Source organism: Somniosus microcephalus, chromosome 8, assembly GCF_052327205.1.
Source record: "Somniosus microcephalus isolate GS21.2 chromosome 8, FLI_Smic_1.0, whole genome shotgun sequence".
In the NCBI taxonomy this organism is placed as follows: Eukaryota; Metazoa; Chordata; class Chondrichthyes; order Squaliformes; family Somniosidae; genus Somniosus; species Somniosus microcephalus.
Window position 1 is genome coordinate 170,596,627 of NC_140994.1, and position 21,438 is coordinate 170,618,064.

At 40.3% G+C, this 21,438-nt stretch overlaps 1 protein-coding gene across 6 annotated transcripts in view; it reads left to right on the forward strand.

Annotated features, from left to right (window-relative positions):
- The window catches only part of ablim3 (actin binding LIM protein family, member 3), a 497,979-nt gene that overhangs the window by 423,664 nt on the left and 52,877 nt on the right, over positions 1–21,438 (forward strand). For 2 of the 6 annotated variants that reach the window (XM_085995349.1, XM_085995350.1), the window contains exons 9-13: positions 221–295; positions 2,554–2,709; positions 3,991–4,020; positions 12,557–12,685; positions 19,542–19,635. In XM_085995349.1, coding sequence (XP_085851475.1) covers positions 221–295; positions 2,554–2,709; positions 3,991–4,020; positions 12,557–12,685; positions 19,542–19,635 — 484 coding nt within the window. Of the gene's footprint in view, positions 1–220; positions 296–2,553; positions 2,710–3,990; positions 4,021–12,556; positions 12,687–19,541; positions 19,636–21,438 lie in introns of all 6 variants that reach the window. The other 4 variants (XM_085995351.1, XM_085995353.1, XM_085995354.1 and 1 more) reach the window with 3 other exon arrangements.

Here is a 21,438-nt window from a genome sequence, read left to right on the forward strand (position 1 = left end):
TTAAATCTTATGTAGTGTTCAATTTGTCATAACATAGTGCAGCTGATTTCATATAGAACTCACACTTTTGTTGCCTTTGGGAGTCATTCAAATAATAAAAGCTTACTAAGAATTTTCTGTAAGGCTGTAAGATTTTAACCCACGGCGACGTGTAGAATCTTTTTTTGGATGCATGAAAACATATGACGGTGAATTTTATCACATTCTTATGCTTTTACAGCACAGACGTACCTCTGAAACTTCCATCTCTCCTCCTGGATCCAGCATTTCAGGATCACCTAACCGGGTCATCTGTGTAAGTACCTTCAGCAATCTGGAACTAGAAGTAACTAAGCACAGTGAAATCTGATCAAAAATCTAAATGAAATAGCAGTGGAATCCACTTAAGGTCAGTTTTATAAAATTAAATACTGCTTTACCAAGCCAGCTCACTGGCATAGTTTGAGGATCTCATCTCAGCACGGACAACAGCTCCTCCCCTTCACCAAAAGACAGATCATCCTGTTCTTTAAATGTGTATGTAATTGATTGTACTACATGGAGACAGAGACTATAGTCATCAGTAATGAAAGCTTTATTGCTCAAAGCAATTTAAACAAGCTAACTACCTAGAGAATCTAAATTTTATCCAGAACCCAAATAGTGCTGGTCACAAAACCATCCACAGCATCTATGATGGTCTACACCCATATCGCTTTTGGACACAACCTCTCATTCCCCCTGTTACGGTTGCTAATGTAACAGAAGTAACCTTCCTGCCCCCGCCCTACTTCATTGCTGTCAACATGAGTTCTAACCTCTGTCTGGGCAGCTAATCCAGCCATTAATAGTTCTAATTCTTTCCAGCAGATAGAGAAGCTTTAGAAGGAAAATCAATTCAAGCTGCCACAAACTTCCCTGTGACAGAACCAAGCTTTAAAAATAAACTCAATGGTCTAACTTGCAAAATGGGCTGCTAGGAGATACTGCATATAGGGAATCTATAAATTAGTATCTACTTTCAAACTATTTGAGGAGGTAAATGACATGCTCACCCTCTCCTCAGAATGACTTTTGCTCTCCTAAACCTAGCACACATTAGATGAGGTCCTTGAATTCCCTTGAAAGTCTGGAAAATGTATTTGTAGAACATGGCAAGAACAGGCTACCGTCAAAATTATACTCCATAGACATGCCCTGAAACACAGCCCTAAAGGCTGCACAGCAGAATGACTTGAGATACAAATCTCACTCAGGAGGTGATGGAGCATTTGGAGAGCAATGGCAAGACCTGATCCATAAACTAGTGCAATATTAGATCACTTTCCATGCCCAGTTTGATTGCAAATAGCCTTGTGGGCGCCTAACAACATCTGCTGGTGATGCTTATTAACAAGAGGACCTTGTCCACATACTGCTGCTTTGAAATCTTGATATAGCTAGATCACTATTACAGAGATTGTAATATGACTCCTGAGGAGTCAGTAATGATATTGCTTGGGATATCACTTGAGATATTAATTCACCCCTATTGAGAGGGGCAAATTGGCTACTAACTTTCTGACGCTATCCAAACACATTTCTCGAGGTACCAGATAAAAAACCAAGGGCAAGAAATTGGGACTCATTGCACCCCATATTCGCACGGAGGCAAAAGGATCAATTTCACAGGGCTATATCCCATGCCCCAAAGATTACTGAAAGATGCTCAACTCCATACTGCATCAGGTGATTTTTCAGGCATCGATGACAGCCAACTGTTAGGCCCCATGCATATGTTAATGAGAGACCTAAAAAGGCTTTTTTTGGACCTGTTCTGGAAATTCGCCAGTCCTGAGTGGAGTAGGCGTTGGGCCTGCCCCACTCAGAATCAGCCTATATGCGGTCTAACCAGCGCACTTTAATGCACCACCTGTTTTTTGCCCAAAATGAATTTATCCACCACTATTCTCCAGGGGCCAAGTGATAGACCTCACATCTGGGATTGTGGCCTGTAGCTCTTGTTGCTAAAGTGAAATCAGAAGTTGTGGGTCTCTTCTCTTGATATTGTCATTGAAAGGAGCTTTAGACAGAACCTATTCTATATAATGAGTCTGACTGTCCTTTGTAATATCCGTGACCAGGGCCATTACCATATTGTGGCTGAATAAGTCAAATTCAGTTTTTATTATGTGGGATTTAACAGTGTTTTGGAGATCACATTCTGCAATTCCATTCATATACAATTGCAGAATGTGATGCAGAAAAGATGTCACAAGCTACAAATAACCATTCTTCAGAAGGGATGATCACTCAGCGATCATGATTCCCCAACTTAAAGCAACATTATTCTACAGCTCACTTTCACTGTAATATTACTGAATTTCTTTGTTTCTTTTTTCTAATTCAAAATCTAGTAATGCTACCTATGCATAAAACAACATTTAATATCTCCAGCGTGATTGTTTCGGAAACTAATGACTTAAAATCAGGAACTAATGACTTAAAATGTTTTCTTTCTATTGTCAGTATCTTTGTATCTAACATTTTCTTCTGATTCCCTCTGTTCTGCTCTTTCCACTATCCTCATCTCAGGCAAGGGTGGATAATGAAATACTTGACTATAGGGATCTGGCCGCTCTTCCCAAAGTTAAAACTATCTATGATGTTCAGCGTCCTGATCTGGTTTCCTATGAGCCTTATCTCAAATCCGCATCAGAAGACAGACTTGAAAGACACAGTATTGGGGAGGTACTGTGCAACTAGGCAAAATTAATTTTTGCATGGAATGTTCATTCCTCCCAACCATTTGAACATTTGTTTGATTCAAACATTGCACAACGTTGGTGGTATGACTTGTTTTCATGGTGTTACCTATTGTTTGTCTTGAAATGCCACCGGTGGGAGGTAACAGTAGTGATGACGAATTTCCCTCCTTCTGCCTGCTCATTGTATTCTTCAGCACCTCTGGCTAAAAAAATTACATTGAAATCGTTTTATGTGCAAAAGCTTGGAATCTGAAAAAAACACCAGTCTATCTTAATTTGCATATAAAAATGTTTTAAATGATGCATCCATGTAGATTATTAAATGTCGTAGCAGCTGTACTATTAAATTTGAAAGTATATTCCTAATCTGATTTTTATGTTCCATGGAACTTATGAAGCATATAAGTGGTGATCAGTCGACAGCTGCGTAACGAATCTTATTTTTCTTAAGTATATCTAACATTTGCATGTAATGACTTGTATAGATTGGAGAGTACCTCTAGAAATAGGGCATTAGAAGAAACTTTTATACAAGTTAAAACATTTTTATAGGTTTAAATTGCATCAACCATTTGAAAAAATAGCTGGGAAATTCCTCAGAGCTGCCACCGTAACTTCACCGAAAAGCTTCCAGCGCAGTTACGACAGCAGAGCGGGAGCAGCTCCGAGGAACTTCCTCTCTATCTTTTTATTCCTTATTTATTCTGTAATGGTCAGGAGAAAAAGAATATTTTTTCCAACTTAAATTGTAAATTACTCAGTACACTTAGCTCTGGGGTCATAACAAGTAATAGAGTCAACTTACGTGGATATTTCTTAAGTGAATGGTAATTGAAATTCCCACACCATTTTTAACCTGTATCCATTCCATTCACTCCTGGTAACTGAATAGTTTTAGCCATTTACTCATGTTCATTGAATTCCTCCCAAGATTACACACTTTTATTTTTGAGAAACCTTTTTGCATGACTTCTGTTACAATCAACTAAGCCACAGCAAGTTAAAAGTAATAAATGTGGAATCCGACACATTCAAACTATTTTATGACATGGGGTTTATCTGTGAACTCATGATAAGTGAATAAATTGTGTAAAATATGTTATGTACTTAACAGAAGTTGACTGTTATATTGGAGGAGACACTCACTCAGTAGTCCATCACCTTGCACTCTGCTATGCAATTTGCCCTTGATTAAGGTAATGTGTATAATATACTTGCCATATATTTGTACTAAGTGCCATCTTTTATTATTCTCCTGCTGCAGTCACTTGGGATGCTGTCACCATACTCGCAGGTAATTCCAATCTTTTTGTTTATTGTAAATCAGTAGATCTTTTAGGAAGAAGCAATATATTTAGATGCTTGTGTCCTGGTAGGGGGTCAATATTATTCTAATTTTCCTGTTAAATGGATGATAATGTCAGCAAATTCTTAGCAAGTCATTTATGACTGTGTCCCACAGAAAACATTCATTAGCAAGAGGTAACCTATGCTTCAGATTATCCATTTAAAACTAGGAATGAGCATTCTGCTTTCTTCAGATCAAACTTTACTTCCTCCCTCTACACAACTCCGACAAATTTGGCTTCTGTCAAAACATTGACATGGTGCAGCAAGACACTGGAGGGATTTTCAACTACCGGCTGCTCATTCTTGTCTGAAAAACAGACGGCCAGCAAAGGGAAATCTGGTGGGGACCATGTACACCCGTTTGCTTGCCTGATTCAATTTTCAGGCAGTCCCTTAAATGGACACCCAGCAAAACAGGCGGGAGGCTGTTTAAATATGCAATCGGGGTTCTGTGCCACTTGTAGGACCCCATTGCACAAACACGCAAAGTGCATGTTAGTGCCACTTTTTCCAGGTGTTGAGAAGCCTAACCAGTGGTTAAAGGCACCTCAATGTCGCATCTGTTTTGGGTTTGAACCGAAAATCTCATAACTGTCTCCCTAGCCTGCCACAACATTGCTACCTTCAGACATTTCTTTACACTCAAACAGAGAAGTTGGCATGTCTCAATCCAATTGGATGCCCACAAAGATTGGATTCCAAAGAAGAAAATTACTATTAGTATACAGGCCAGTTGATCCATTTCAGGCTCTGGCACAGAACCCTCTGAAACATGGCTCCGTGCAAACTTTTGCCATACTCTTAACAGGATGTTTTGTATCCACCGATTAAAATTGCTAATTCATCTCTTTGCAAATCTCCCTCAAAGCATTTAATTACAAATCTAAGATGTCAAAATTTAGATTAGTCTGGAATATTCTTTGGAGATTATCCAATAATAAATCTGTGAGCAAGCAATAGGTTAGGCTGAATTAGGAGTTTGTTTTCCTAATGCAGCAGGTGCTATTACTTTGGGGAGCTCTTAATTTATTGGCAGTGGGCTTTGTTTAATGCTTGCATCTCACGCCAAATGCCTTCCACCAAGAGACAGGTTTGACTGGATTACTGCCCAGTTCGAGCAAAAACAGCACCAAACATCTTAAAAATATGTTTAAAGTATCAGGTCTAGCACTTAGTTCCATGAAACATTTCAGTTAGTAATTACAATAGTTAGTATACAAAGAATAGTCACATGCCATCAATGCTCCATTAAACAATTACCAACTCCATTTTTTCTTCAAAGTAATAAGGATAGCATTTTACTTGGCATGAAAGGTTTTTCAGCTGAAACATTCTCCAAAATTGTTTAGGATCCAAATAGGATTCATTAAATACCATATAATCACAAAATTGGATAAATTTAAAGTTATGATTTTGTTTCACAAAGGAATTAAGCACTGATATAGTGTGCAGTCTGCTCGGCTGCATTATTTCAGATGGAGAATGAGCACAGTACTCCAGGAATCATTCCAGCACCTGACAGCTTTTCAATCATTTTCTCAACGATAATGTGCTTTTAGCCTGGAATCACACAAACTTTAAGCAGCAAAACAAGAGCAGCAGAAGATTCCTGGTGTGGCTTGTAGCCCAGGGAATTCTGTCTCAGTATAAAATATTACGTCACATATCATGAGGCAGATTGAAGCAGAAATATTCTGGTGGTGCATTTCGAGAGCTTGTTTGATAAATAAATGTTTTCTTGTGTTAACTAAAAGAATTGTGAAACCCTCAGGCTGCAACTACATTTCCAACCTTTGCACAATTATTTATTCACCCTTGCCCTCCAGCCCACTACCCTCTCCTTCCAAACAACTTATATATTTTTACTTAAGATTTTTACTTAATTATCAAAATTACAATATGATTGTAATCCATAAAGAAGGTTTACTGTCATTCAGAGTGTTTTCTGAGTAAATATATATTTGCCTTGTAATTTGCAATAAAACAAAGTAGCAATAAAGTTAATACTGCAAATATCTGCCAGTACAACATATATCTGAAATGAGTGCTAATTATATTTAATTATATGAGGATTTTAGGAGAATATATTGCAATATAATGGCTAGGCTACTTGCTCTTTGCAGTACGTTAAATACTGTATTGATCTCTGATCAAATAGAAAGCAATAAATATTTCTAGAAGGCCAAGATGGATACTCTAATTAGATGCCAAACCAAGAATTGGTTTAACTCATTACCTCATTAACAGACTGACTGCATTAGATACAATCTATGTTCCTCTTATAGCGGCAGTATTGTTTAATATATGATTTAAGGGTTTTTTTTTCTTTGTAAAGCAAATGTTCTTCCTTTTTTTTCTTCCACTGCACCACGTAACATTCCTTTAGCCGAGTGAATGGGTAGGTCACCCTCACCAGAACCTCTGCTAATTTGACTAACTGGCTGCTGGGAGGTGTATAAGAGTTGACCTTGCCTTCAGTTTTCTCCCTCTCCCTGTGGAGAGGTTTCTCACCTCCGCTTAGTGACTCCTTCGGGCTGCCCAGCAGAGACAATGAACTCATGAATCACAGATGGGCACCCTCATCTTATCACTCCATGTAAATCAAAACACAGAGTTCTATAGGTGCTGTACTACTGTATACATTACGAGGTTCAAATATAATACCGTGATGCAGTCAAACCTTTAAATTACAGAGTTTGAGCTCCTTAGAGACTATAACAGCACATCTGCTGAAACTAGGAAATCTTTGTTGTAACAAACAATTTGTAGTAATACATCTGTTACAAGGCTGTACTGCAAAATACTTACCTGCAAATGATGTTATTTAAACATCAGAGCAGGGTATGAGACTCCAGCAGAGTTTGCAGAATGTTTCTGTTGCGCCAAGAGTTTTTAAAATCAGAACTTATCTTAGAATTCAGCATGACAAAACTTACCAAGGATGGTATAGTATATTATACATCAATCTATTCAGCTCAGTCACCTCTACAGTTAAACATAGGTAATGAGCTGTGGTGTATGTAACCTGTACCACCTTAAGAGACTACCTTAAGAGATGGACTACTTTCTCTTGGCTACTGTATATTGTAGTACCGGTGGTGACCACACCGGTATATAAACTCTGTGTAGTAATTTGCTAAGCAGTTCAGCCCTGACCTTCGATTAGTAAAGACCTGTTTTAGTTATTCTTGTTGTCTGTGTCCAGTGATTTATATTAAGCATATCTGGAACACTCAGACTCAACAGTGGCAACGAGTCCGATCTTACCCTGCGGCAGTTTGCATCCAAGGCAGCTTCGTCCCCAGAACGGGCGTCGAGAAGAGGCATCCGCCCTCATCATCCTGCTGAGCACCGCATTCACACGGGAGGCATCGAGAACCCGGGGAAATTACTGACCACGAAGTCCTCCATCAGCGACAGGCAGTGATCATCCTTCTACCACGGTGGTGGGTAAGCCGATCTAACGACACGGGCAGAAAGTCAGCCGCGTTGTCAGTGGAGAAGGGGAGGGAAACCGGAGGAAAAAGGGCGGAGAACTTGACCGCAGCCGGTGAAAAGGACTGGGCTGCAATCGGGGCCGAGAGGCGCAGCGACAAGGGCAGCGTTAAGGCCACGAGAACCGCGGAGAACTTGACCGCAGCCGGTGTAAAGGGCCGGGCTGCAATCGGGGCTGAGAGGCACAGCAACGAGGGAAGCGTTGATGCCCACGAGAACCGCGGGGGAGCAAAAGCAGCGTTGGGGGAAAGTAAGAACCGCTGGGAGGCGAGAACGGCAATAGCGCGGTCAGCGCCATTGTAGTCGGCGGGGGAAGAAGACAAGCGCGGGAAAAGCCGCCAAGCGCAGGAAGCCGCCATCTTGGGAAAATAAAATAAAAAATAAAAATTCAAGGATGCCTAAACACGGTAACATCACTGCTTTTGATAGTGATGTTGAAGATTGGGCCACGTATGTAGAACGCATTGGAGTTTATTGTACAGCAAATTAAGTACCAGATGAAAAGAAAGCAATAACATTATTAAACTCAATGGGTGCGAAGACGTACGGGTTATTGAAGCATCTAGTAACACCAGATAAACCGGCGGATCAGACTTTCGCGAAAATTGTTACTATCCTGCAAGAACATTTAAACCCCACGCCGCTGATGATAGCGGAACGATTTAAATTTTACAGCAGAACGCAGCTGAAAGAGGAAAGCAACGCTGAATTCTTAATTGAACTGCGTAAGCTATCAAAGTACTGTCAGTTTGGTACAGGACTAGCAGATGCTCTGAGAGATAAATTCGTGTGTGGATTATTAAAAGAAGGAACACAAAAGCGTCTGCTAGAAGAAAAGGACCTTACGCTTGAGAAAGCTGTCACCATTGCAGCATCGCACGAGGCCGCAGCAAGAGGCACCACGGAAATGCAACTAAGGTCATCGGAACTCAGCACCAATCAAATGGCATTGGGTGCAGTAAAGTGTTATCGTTGCGGAAGGACAACGCACGATCAGAATCAGTGCTGGTTCAAAAATCAGGGATGCAGAAAATGTGGCAAGCTCAGTCATATAGCTAAAGTATGCCGGTCAGGTAAGAAGACCAGCAGCAAAAAGTCATCGCAGGAAAAGTGCAAAAAGGTACACAAGGTGACAGAGAACAGTTCGGATGAACAGAAGACGGATTCAGACTCCAGCAGTAAGGAACTGGGTTGTCTAAGAATACATAATGTGGGTAACACAGCAGACCACCAAACTATCTGGGTCACACTTCAGATAGCAGGAGTCCAAGTGAAGATGGAATTGGACACTGGATCGGCATTGACGGTCATGAATAAGCAAGATTACAAAAGGTTATTTCCACACATTCCCTTAAGGGATACGGAGATTGTTTTGAAAACATACACGGGGCAAAGAGTATACCCCATTGGAAAGATAAAGGTAAAGGTGGTCCACAAGGATAAAGAAAGCCGAGGAATGGACTTATATGTGTTACCTGAGGGAGGTCCACCATTACTGGGATGGGAATGGATCAGGAGAATAAATATGGACTGGCATTCCTTAAATGCACTAACTGTAGATTTCGGCAAAAAGGAAGATGTCAAACCTAAACGACTGTCCAGAATATTGGACGATGCTAAAGAGATGTTCCAGCAGGGACTGGGAACACTGAAAGGAATTACGGCAAACATCAAAGTTGAAGAACATGCAAACCCGAAATTTTTCAAAGCCTGCTGTGGAAGCTGAGCTGGAAGGACTAGAATGGTCCGGAGTACTGTCAAAGGTGGACTGGAGTGAATGGGCCACGCCCATTGTTCCCGTCATGAAGCGTTCATCGAGTAACAAACCGGGGGAACCGGGGAAGGTTCGCATCTGTGGCGATTTCAAGATCACTGTTAATCCAGTGCTTCACACGGTGCAATATCCGCTTCCACGGATTGAGGATATCTTCGCTTCGTTGGCTGGCGGGAAACACTTCACCAAGATAGACCTGGCGCAGGCGTATTTACAGATGGAAGTTGATGAAGCGTCACGCCAGTATCTCACGATCAACACGCATAAGGGCTTATATCGGTATAATAGACTGGTTTTTGGAGTGGCATCGGCTCCAGCGATTTGGCAAAGGGCCATGGAGCAGGTATTACAGGGAATTCCAGGCACACAATGTTACCTGGATGACATTCTGATTACAGGAAATGATGATGAGGAACACCTTGCAAATTTGGAACAGGTGCTCAACAGATTGAAAGAATATGGACTTCGAGTTAATCACCAGAAATGTGAGTTATTTCAGAAGCAAATCTCGTACTGTGGTCACGTCATTGGCCAGGAGGAGCTTCACAAGTCACCTGACAAGATCGAAGCTGTTGTGAAGGCTCCCGCTCCGGAGAATGTATCCCAGTTGAGGTCGTTCCTAGGGTTGATTAACTATTACCATAAGTTTCTGCCAAATTTATCCACGGTGCTACACCCGCTGAATGCTCTTTTGCAGAAGGGAGTGCCATGGAAGTGGAGCGAGGACTGTAAGTGGGCCTTTCACAAAGGCAAGGCATTGATCACCTCTAAGGAAGTGTTGGCTCACTTTAACCCAACGCTGCCTATTCGGTTAGCTTGTGATGCTTCTCCATATGGTATTGGGGCAGTGCTCTCACATAAGTTGCCAAATGGCTTGGAAAGACCAGTCGCATTCGCATCCAGATCATTGACCTCCGCTGAGCGCAACTATGCTCAGATAGATAGGGAGGCTCTCAGCCTTGTGTGGAGAGTAAAAAAATTTAATCATTACCTGCAAGGGCAAAAGTTTACGCTGCTGACAGACCACCAGCCATTGGTTTCCATTTTTAACCCTAAGAAGGGTGTTTCGGTGATGACAGCGCAGAGGCTCCAGAGATGGTCCCTTTTCCTAGGGGCACATCAGTATCAGATCGAATTCAAAGGTACAAAGCAACATGGTAATGCTGATGGGCTGTCGCGCCTGCCACTACCTACAGCGGAAGAGGCACCGACAGTTGACCCTGTTGAGCTATTTCACTCGACCATCATTGAATGTTTACCAGTCACCAATGCAAGTATTGAGAGAGAAACCAGGAATGACCCGACACTGTCTCGGGTCTACGAATTGACAGTGAAGGGATGGCCAGCTCATGGTGAACCACTGTTACCGGCATTCTCAGCCAGACGAGAACAGCTGTCCGTTTGTCAAGGAACATTGATGTATGGAACACGGGTGATTATTCCTCCTAAATTAAGGGAGAGAGTTCTAAAGGAACTGCATGAAGGTCATCTGGGGGGAGTCAAGATGAAAAGCCTTGCTAGGGCTTATGTGTGGTGGCCAGGCATCGACCAACAAATAGAGGATCTGACTAAAAGCTGCTCAGGGTGCCAAAAAGTTCAAAATGCACCTCCAATTGCACCGCTGCATCCATGGGAATGGCCTTCAACCCCATGGCAACGTGTACATATTGACTTCGCAGGTCCATTCATGGACTCCATGTTTTTAATTGCGGTAGACGCACATTCCAAATGGCCAGAAGTGATTAAGATGGCGACCACTACCTCGGAAAAGACGATCGCAGTTCTAAGAACAATATTCGCAAGAAATGGACTGCCAGAACAAATATGTTCAGACAACGGACCGCAGTTCGTGTCAGATGAATTCCAGAAATTCATGAAGAAGAATGTGGTGAAACATTATACCTCTGCTCCATATCATCCGGCTACCAATGGGTTGGCCGAGAGATTTGTACAAACGTTCAAAAAGGCGATAAAGGCCATGAGCGAAGACCAGATTCCACTACAACACAAGGTGGACAATTTCCTGATGGCATATCGAAACGCCACTCATGCAGTGACAAATCAAAGCCCTGCCATGATGTTCTATAACAGGAGGTCGCGATCCAGGTTGGACTTGTTAAAACCAAATGTGCGGAGGGAAGTAGAAAACAAACAGTTCCAGCACATAAATAACAGGACCACTCGGAGTTTCGAAATAGGACAACCAGTGTTAGCCCGGGACTATAAGAATGAGAAATGGCAGTCGGGAACAATTCGGGCCAGACAAGGACCCCTGATGTACATGGTAGATATTGGTGAAACCGTAATACGCCGTCATGCTGACCAACTTGTAGAATCGAGAACAAGGGTCGAACCCATGACTACGACAGAGACACCAGTAGAAGAAGTTAGTGAACCTGAAGCATCTACCTCAGACGCCAATGTATCTGATGATGTCGAATCCATAGAAAATCAACTAGATGAGTCACCCCAGCAACGAGAACCAGAGACCCCTGAAAGGCGTTATCCAACTAGGATCAGGAGGCCTCCTCAGAGACTGAATCTTTGAACAGTTTTGCATGAAGTTGTATATATGTTATCCATGTTATGTTTAAATTGGGATGTACACTGTTAAGCTAAAAAGGGAGGAATTGTGGTGTATGTAACCTGTACCACCTTAAGAGACTACCTTAAGAGATGGACTACTTTCTCTTGGCTACTGTATATTGTAGTACCGGTGGTGACCACACCGGTATATAAACTCTGTGTAGTAATTTGCTAAGCAGTTCAGCCCTGACCTTCGATTAGTAAAGACCTGTTTTAGTTATTCTTGTTGTCTGTGTCCAGTGATTTATATTAAGCATATCTGGAACACTCAGACTCAACATGAGCAGTATTATGATCCACAATGAAAATGTTGCAAATAGACAGGTGATTTTATTTTTCTCAAATAAACCTTGATAAGTTTTACAGATCACAGGCTCTGTATCAAATAATAATCACACCGCCAAATTAATGTCACATGGTCTGCTCAGTGTACCTTACTTAAATGCCACATAACCATAGGTCACATTTATTTGTGAAAATCTTTTTCTACCTCTCCTTGTGCAATCCAACATCCATTTCCTTAATCATGTTTATTGTTAAGAGAAAAGCTTAACTGCTAACTTGATACTGAAGGACCAATTCACAGTCACAGCATGCTAAATATGTTCCTGCTGTCTTATGGTAGGACATGTATGATGGGATTGATTTAAGACAGAGGAGATCTTCAAGTCCTGGATACATTGACTCGCCCACATATAGTCGACAAGGGATGTCTCCCACAATGCCTCGATCGCCTCAACATTATCACAGACCAGGTAATGAATGTCCTTGCACCAGAAAGTTTACCTGGTGAATTCATTTTTGGGTGTAACAATCTGGAGTCATATTCTATTTTTATACAGGAAATAAAAACCCAACAAAAGGAACTGTTTTTGTATTAACTGTCACTTGATTGAACTGTACAGTGCAATATCACTTAACGGTGCAGTGGGAGGCTGGAGTCTATCCAGATATACACATATGTAGTAATAGCATTTTAGCATCTCATAAGACAAATGAGAAGCACTTAATTTTGGCTTAGGAGAAAGAAATACTTGAAATATGTAGAACAGAAAGAGTTAATTCTGGGTTAACATTTTGATGATTAAGTATGTAGACATACAATTAATATTCGTGTTACCTGAATTTTGTATTCAGCTAAGTGAGCAAATTGGTCATGTTACATTCACATATGTGACATTGCACTGTAGTTTAAAAAGGCACTCAAAGATGAATAACCTACCCGCTGCAAAATTTGACCCATAAATGATGAACTGTGCCATCTTCCAGCTGTCCACGAATAAAAGAAAGTGACTGCACTGAAAAATATTCAAAGAAAGAGCAATTAACTTCATTGTCATTTCATTTCTTAAAACCTCTAGGTTTTCCATTTTCTTGTTTGCAAGCAAGAAAATAAAAAGTAAACAGTCAGGCATGTCACTGTCATCATTGCTGAATATGTTTGTCATCATGCCAGTTTCAGTGTGCTTGTGCAATAGGTGATACCATTTAGATACTGTCATGACTGGAAACAGTCTGCACTGTTTCATGCTTTGTTAGGCTCAGGTATTCATTCAAAATCGCCGTTGAGGTAACACTAGGGTTTTAATGTCACCTCCACCTACAATTTTGCATACTAAATCATAATTAAACATAGGAAAAGCAGTTATTAATTAAAATAGGCTCTTAAATATTCTAATAAATGACCAAAGAGCATTTGCTGCAGCAGTTTATTTTCTCCAAGGCAAATAAAAACCAACAAAATGTACACTTATTTAAAATGGATGTTGGGATGCCCCCCATTGCTCAGCAAGTTGATTTAGTGAGTCTGTGCAGCAATAACTGATCTCAGCAGTAGTGGTACGACAATTGGTCTCAGTGTTCCTGGGTTAGGGGCTGAAAAATCAAGCAGAAAATGTGCTTCTGATCACTCCCCAGTGATTATGGGATCAAGTGTGCATCGGTTGAGGACAGGATCATGCTCAGCCCCATATTTGATGAAGTGCTGAATGGAACATAGGAACGGGGTCATTCAGCCTCTCAAGCCTTTTCAGTTAGATCACAGCTGATCTGTACTTCAATTCCATTTACCTGCCTTGGTTCATATCCCTACTACCCTTATCTAACAAAAATCTAGCAAACTCCATTTGAAATTTTCAATTGACCTCGCCACAACAGCATTTTGGGAGAGAGATTGGGGAATGGTGACTGGTCTTCATGGAACCAGTAAGGAAAGTCATCAAATAGACGGGGTGAAATTGGAGAGGAAAAATTGGGCTCGAGCACTGACCCCTGAAAGGAGATGAATGACAGGCTAAAGAATGATTCCATTCCATTCAATATACTATTTTTCCCTCTACATATGGCCAGGGCTCTTTTATTGTGTTTAATCAATAGCAGGCTTTAAGCCACTTTTATACTGGCACTTACTGAGGTCAAGATTCTTGGGGCCCTATGTCCGTGAGGTGGCTCCCAGCCCCCACATTGCTAAATCTGACTTGTGTCTCTATGGCCCATGAAAAATTGGTCTATAATTCCACCACCAGCATAAGGCAGTCAGATTTAGTAGTGAGAAATACCAGGCTCATTACTACGCATCTCCTGGAAGCCAACTTCAACAAGCTCCAGTATAAAAACAGCTTCCATTGTATAGCACGTGCTTACCGTGACCCTTTCCCACTTCATCACTACATTCAGCTGGGATACCAGACATAGTTGTGGAACGAAGAAAGACAACTTATTAAAGCACAAGAACAGCAGATATTTCACTAGATACAGAACACTAGAATTGTGCAGTCAATTATCTTCATATACCAAGACAGGTATCACCTCACCTGCATCACATTCTATTTCATAAATGATGTTGAAGATTGTACCTCTGTAAATAGATACAACTACAGATGTACAGTACATCAAGTTACATCAAGTGTACAGCACAGAAACAGGCCATTTGGTCCAACTGGTCTATGCCGGTGTTTATGCTCCACACAAGTCTCCTGCCCCCTTCTTCATCTAACCCCATCAACATATCCTTCTATTGCTTTCTCCCTCATGTGCTTATCTAGCTTCTCTTTAATACATCTATCCTATTTGCCTCAACTACTCCCTGTGGTAGCAAGCTCCACATTCTTACCACTCTTTGGGTGAAGAAGTTTCTCCTGAATTCCCTGTTGGATTTATTAATGACTATTTTATATTTATGATCTCTAGTTTTGGACTCCCCCACAAGTGGAAATGTTTTCTCTAGGTCTACCCCATCAAACCCTTTCATTATTTTAAAGACCTCTATCAGGTCACTCCTCAGCCTTCTCTTTTCTAGAGAAAAGAGCCCCAGCCTGTTCAGCCTTTCATGATAACTATATCCTCTCAGTTCTGGTGTCATCCTTGTGAACCTTTTTTGCACCTTCTCCAATGCCAGTATATCCTTTTTATAATATGGAGACCAGAACTATGCACAGTACTCAAAGTGTGGTCTAACCAAGGTTTGATACAAGTTTAACATGACTTCCCTGCTTTTGAATTCTATCCCTCTAGAAATGAACCCCAGTGCTTGGTTTACTTTTTTTTTATGGCCTTATTAACCTACGTCGCTACTTTTACTGATTTGTGTATCTGTGTGTCTAAGGTGTCGGTTTTATTTTAATGGTCAGAACCACTGGTAAAGACCCTGATTAATGCAGTGAAGCAATTCCCTAATCCCTATTACAATCCCCTAATTCCTTCACTGTAACATCTTAGTCACACAGTTTACACATGCCCAGCCGTGGCTTAACTGATACTCACCCACATTCTCTACCTTGGCTCAAAGTGGAACACCATAAGATATTCAAGTACAAACAGGCCGTGACTTAGTGTTCTGTGGAGTGCAGCCTTCCAGAGCAATTTAGATATTGAGATAATCTGAAGTTCTGCTTGATTACTGTTGGTGATTTGTATTTATGCAGAACTTAACCTCAGGTGATTAAACGGGTGGTGAAAGGGCCATACATAGTTTGCCTTCTTATGTTCATCATATTCATACATGGCTACACACAGCTATTTTTGATTAATCACAAACAGATAAACCACTCCAGTTCTCTCAGGAGCTTCTGTAACTTGAATAACAGTAATTTGCCATGTATTGTATGTTAGGAATAGAGCACTGGAGTGGTTTATCTATTTGTGATTATGATTGAGGTACAAGAAAATCATTGAACTGGAATCCTGCCGAAATTGTTTATTTTTTCATTCTCCTTCCTGTATCCCTTGTCTGATCCATCATTTATAGCAATCCGCATGGGTGTGGAAGTATTTTAGAGTTAGCATTAACCCTGGTTTATCCAGAGCATTTAGCTTTTAACCCATGGAAATACAAAAGGAATTTGTTGTTCCGGTAATAATCAACACACCTTAATATTTTGAAATGTTACATTTTCTAGCATGTTAGCATTTATTTTCTTTCCGGGCCATATATCATTTCTCATACATAAAATTTACAAAGTATCATTAGTTCCTTCACAAAACTACATGTCAATGTATAGGGTTCTAAAATGGCAACAGTGGAGCCCATCATCACTTTCACAGCAATGAGAGCTTTGTTGCTCTCTTGCCTAACCTACAGAATTGGCCCTCTGTTTTTACACATAGTATTTTGGTTCTCGCTAGCAGACATTCTTGACCATGCTGCACCAACCCATTGCAGTCTTTTGAAGAGCAGTTTATTCAAGTGCCTGATACTGATTTCAGTGAAAATAATAGTGGGTCATACAGGTTTAAACAGCACTGGTGGGATTCATAAGATTAGTCAACAGTTTAGTTTAATATGTTGAATTACATTTAATGAGCTTTGCTGGTGGGAATATCAATAAAGAAAGCACACTTTTAATTTATTTTTATCTTCAGACCTGTGTGGTTCTATTATGTGTTTACCAAAGGAAAAGGTGCTTTTTTACAGCATCTGATCTACTTTTTTTTGGATGATATTTTATTTATTTTCAGGTTCTAACTGTTGTCCTTAATGTTTTTGACAGGCAATTAATAGAATTCTCATAGCAATCCATCTTAATACCTCACCACAATTGCACGTCTATTTATTAACACATCCTACAGAGGCAAAGCAACATAATTAGTTTATCTGGGTCACATGGAGCTGCTCAAGATATGCTTCTAAAGACCACTGCCTAAACTATGATCCATTAATCCTTGATATAACAGATCTAATGAAACCCACAAAAGCTCATATTACTGTATCAATCGATGCATTTATCATAGTTGCAACATCATTCTCAGCCTTTTCTTTTGGAATACCCATCATCTGATTTCCCTCTTAACTAAAGCTTTGCTGGTCTGTAGCGATATGGGCATTTGAGCTATATACTGATGTACTGGCTTATGACACTAATATACTACAACCTCCAACACAGTATACATCGGTTGTAGCTCCCTCAGTGATAGCAAAAAGATGAGAAACATCCCATCAATAATATACTCCTCATTATAATCTACATTTTATATGATTCCCAGCTGGGGTAGTGATAGCTATATCATAATTAGCCTGGGCTCGGAAAGGGGGCAAAACATAATCAGTCGATCCCAATCCAAATCATTATCCAGTGACCCCCTGATGGAAAGTACACATGTGGATATTAAGTGATGCTGTGCCATGGTCGAATAGCCTGCTATTGATCATTATCTAGGCCCACACATGAAGAATGTCGACTTCGGTAAAGCACTGAAGGGCAACTGGTACCCGTGGAACCATCCCCCACTATCAGCATCGCCTTTAGGAGAAAACTGGGTGGAAAAACTAAATAGGAAAATTTGTTCCCCAGTGGGTCAGTGATTTTATCCAGTGAGTAACTGAGCCATACACATCATGAAGGTCCCTGGTTCTATCCCAGTTAGTTGATCTCAGTAGCGGCTTTGGGAAGTGGTTTCCACTCCTGCATAGCTGTTGGGCAAGAACAACCCCTAGTGTGACTGTGAAACCCCCTGTGGTTGAATAGCTTGCCGGCCCTCACTGTCAATGCACACATATGAATAATATCCCCTGGGAGAGGTACTGGAAGGTAGTTGGCTCCCATCAAACTATAGCCAGGAAGGATTAGGGCTGGAGGGGAGGAGAACATTACAGGAGAAAACAAAGGAAATCAAATATCTTCCAAAGACAATGTTACATCAAGGACCTGCCCTCTTTTGATCATACAAGGGTCTGCGCTCTTTTGATCATGCCTATTTTGATTTCATTTTCCTGATTTATCCAATTTGAAACTAACACTTCATTTCTATGCTGGTCAAAATTCCCGTTGTCTATCGTAATGTCATCACACTGCACACTGGGGATCAGGAGCAATGTGCGTTACATTTATTGAGTCCAGTTCTGCTCCTGTAATTACTGAACAGGATGAATGGGGATCTCCAGTTCCCAGGAAATAAAAAGCTACTGCAAAAAATCTTTTACAAATATTCTTTGGACTGTTTAGGAATATTTAAGTAAACATTGGCCATGAAAAAATTGCTGCAAAGTTAAATAGTGATTTTTTTTTAAGGAATTAAATTGCAAGACATGAAATTTGAAAAAAATGAAAAATTACTGAATCATTAAATACTTATATGTATTCATTTTAAAAGAAAACAAAATCTGAGTAAAATATGAAATCTTTGAATTACTGTAAAAGGTTTGCCACTCCAAGAATAATTTTGCTAAATAGAAAGTGATTTTATTATTGTTTTTAATTCTATTAAATATTAAAATAATTTAATTTGTATCTGGCATTATGATTACTGGAGTTACAATTGGTTTACTTAGAGTAAAATATACGTAGTTAAAAATAAATCATGACATGACAATTCTAATATCCTTTTCTTCAAATATAATCTGAAAAATGGTGGAAATGGTAGATTTCTTGATTGAAAGAAAAGTTTCTATTACCTGTCCAGGGAGACATGGGACCAGCTGTCAAAGGTACGCTGTCAAATGTTGCAATACGGATTAGATCATTGTAGTTTCTGGTTGACAGGAAATTGCATTTGATGTGACAAGGTGTAAAAGGCAATTGGAAAATGCGATTTGTCTTTCTGAAGGCAGATTGTGGGGACAAGAACTTATATAAAAGAGAACCCTCAATTGCAGCTTTGGTGCTTCATGTGGCAAGGCGCAAACAATGTGTCCAAGAGTTTCATTTACCATATTTTCTGGCAAGGAAGTCACCAAGTGGAATCTATTTAGACAAAAACCTGATTGGTGTAGGGCAGGGTGGGGGACGGGGTTGGGTGAGGTGACGGCGGGGACTGAGAGGGAAAATCTCCCCCATTGATTTGCAGCTTAGAAGTTCTGGATTTGGCCAACAAGGTTTGAAATCTCTTGATAGATTTCCTGATCTTTTGACATCAAATTAATGTTCTCAAATAAAAGAAAACGGATGAATCTGAATAGACAGTGGTGCCTGTCATTTCCTGTGTGGTAGTGTGACGGTCTTGACAGTGCAACCAGAACACTTTATGAACTGGCAAAAGCAAGAGGTGTGACTTCCTTGACAGTGCAAGTTCCTTGCTGAAAAAACATGGTACTCTGAACAGATTACTCATTCATATTTGCTTCAGAGCCTTTGCCTTTTATTTATTTGTTTTTGCTGCTTTCTTTGCAATTCTTTGGAGGCACTGAAAGCGGCCGGAGTTCACCTTATTATAGCCAGCTAGACTTCAAGCCAAGCCCTGCCCAGACACCTACACATTTCCATATACCAGGTAGGAGCTTTTGCATTCACCAGCATGGCTTGAATGCATTAGTGCAAATAATGGCATTTCTATTTTACATGAAACAATACTTTCAAATGTAAAACTGTACATAGCATAGCAAAAACTAGTTGGAGCAGTGGGACATGCAGTTTATTTCAGGCACAATGAAAAACCACCTTAACTGTTTTGATACTGAGATATAAAATTTAAAATCAATTATGAAACTTTTGCTTAGAAGTAGAGGCATGGCTGCTTACCGCAGTAAATTGCAAGGAGTGAGATTTCATGAGCACAAGAGTGTTGACAAACTCATACATGTGTAGGACTGACTGGGTGGCTTGGTAGAAAAGTATATTGGTTTACCAACAAGATGTATTTAGCGTATGCAGACGAAACGATATGCCATAGAAGGGAAGGATCTAGGTAAATACACAGTTCCCACCATTGTGAATTCCCAATCTCTGTCAAAAAGAGTTACAGAGCACAGAGGTCAGGTATTTCTCAATAGAGAGAGAAATGTAGTGGACAGTTCATCGTGCAACAGTCTTTCACACCTCTTAGTGCATTGGAATGGAGCTGATTATATATATAGAAAGTGGGAGTTGCGTTGAAAAAGTGAGAGGCATAGAAGTGAATTGCATTCTTTAACCAAACCGAGTGAAACTCATAGATAAAGAGTACTACTTGGAAGACTTGTAAACAGCATATTCCACTGCTATCCATTTGGTACTTGTCTTTTGTCACAGGGTTCTTAATAGAAAAAAAACTGCTTTTATGTACATCCTTTTTCTGCACAAAACTATGTTGCACAAAAGGTTCCCATGGTTGTCCATTACTTAACCCTTTGAGAACTACGATATTAATTAGGAATAAACACATTATCAAATTTATAATCCAGAGTAAGCAGCTATTTTCACATGACTGGTGATGACTTGAGTTGAAAATGCTTGCGGTTCAAGATGAGGCAGTCCTTTAAAAAAAATGTATCGGTATAGAGTAAGAGGCTGTCTCTGTGCATGTGCTTAATGCCATTCATACTGTCTTGTCACATGCTGGGCATCTGACATCTTTTGCATTTCTGTATGTCTCATTCATTATGTCAAAATATTTTAAAAGGCAACAAGATGGTAGATCCCATTGCCACTTTAACATACTGCCAGAGATGGGTAAGATCATGGCTTTGCACCAACAGGTCACAGCTGTGCATGTGGGAAGACAGAGAACAGGAGCCTGGCACATCCTGGCAAAATGGATGGAAATTACTGAGCAAGTTGCATAGCCACTCTCACTCATTTTCCAGATTAAAAATAGCATTGACCGCGGTCTGAAAACATGTCACCAATTCATCCCTTCAATCAGAGTATGTTGCTTGACCAGTGAGAGAAGAAAATAGCTTTACAATCAGCCAAAATATTTGCAAACATATCATCAAATTGCATATTTTTGAAAACGTGTACGGAAAGTCAGTACTCAAGGGGTTAAATTGATGTACAGCCTGCAGCTGGGTTACTGCATTAGAATAAGTTCTTGCTATTTCCCTAATTTTATCTTTACATATGAGATACACAGCCAATAGTGCACACTGGAATATGATGAATAGTCAATTAATGACCAGACTTATAAGCCACTTTGTCTAGGTTATGTATGCTGAGTCATGAGTGGGATAGTTTTCTTATCAAACAATCATGCAGCATTTTGTTTATGCCATGAAAGTGCCAACATCATTTATTTGTTTGTTGGCTTTCGGGTGGTTTTCTTTTCAGTGGAAGTTGCTTGTTACCTGATTGCAGTCAGACATGCACTGTTGCTACA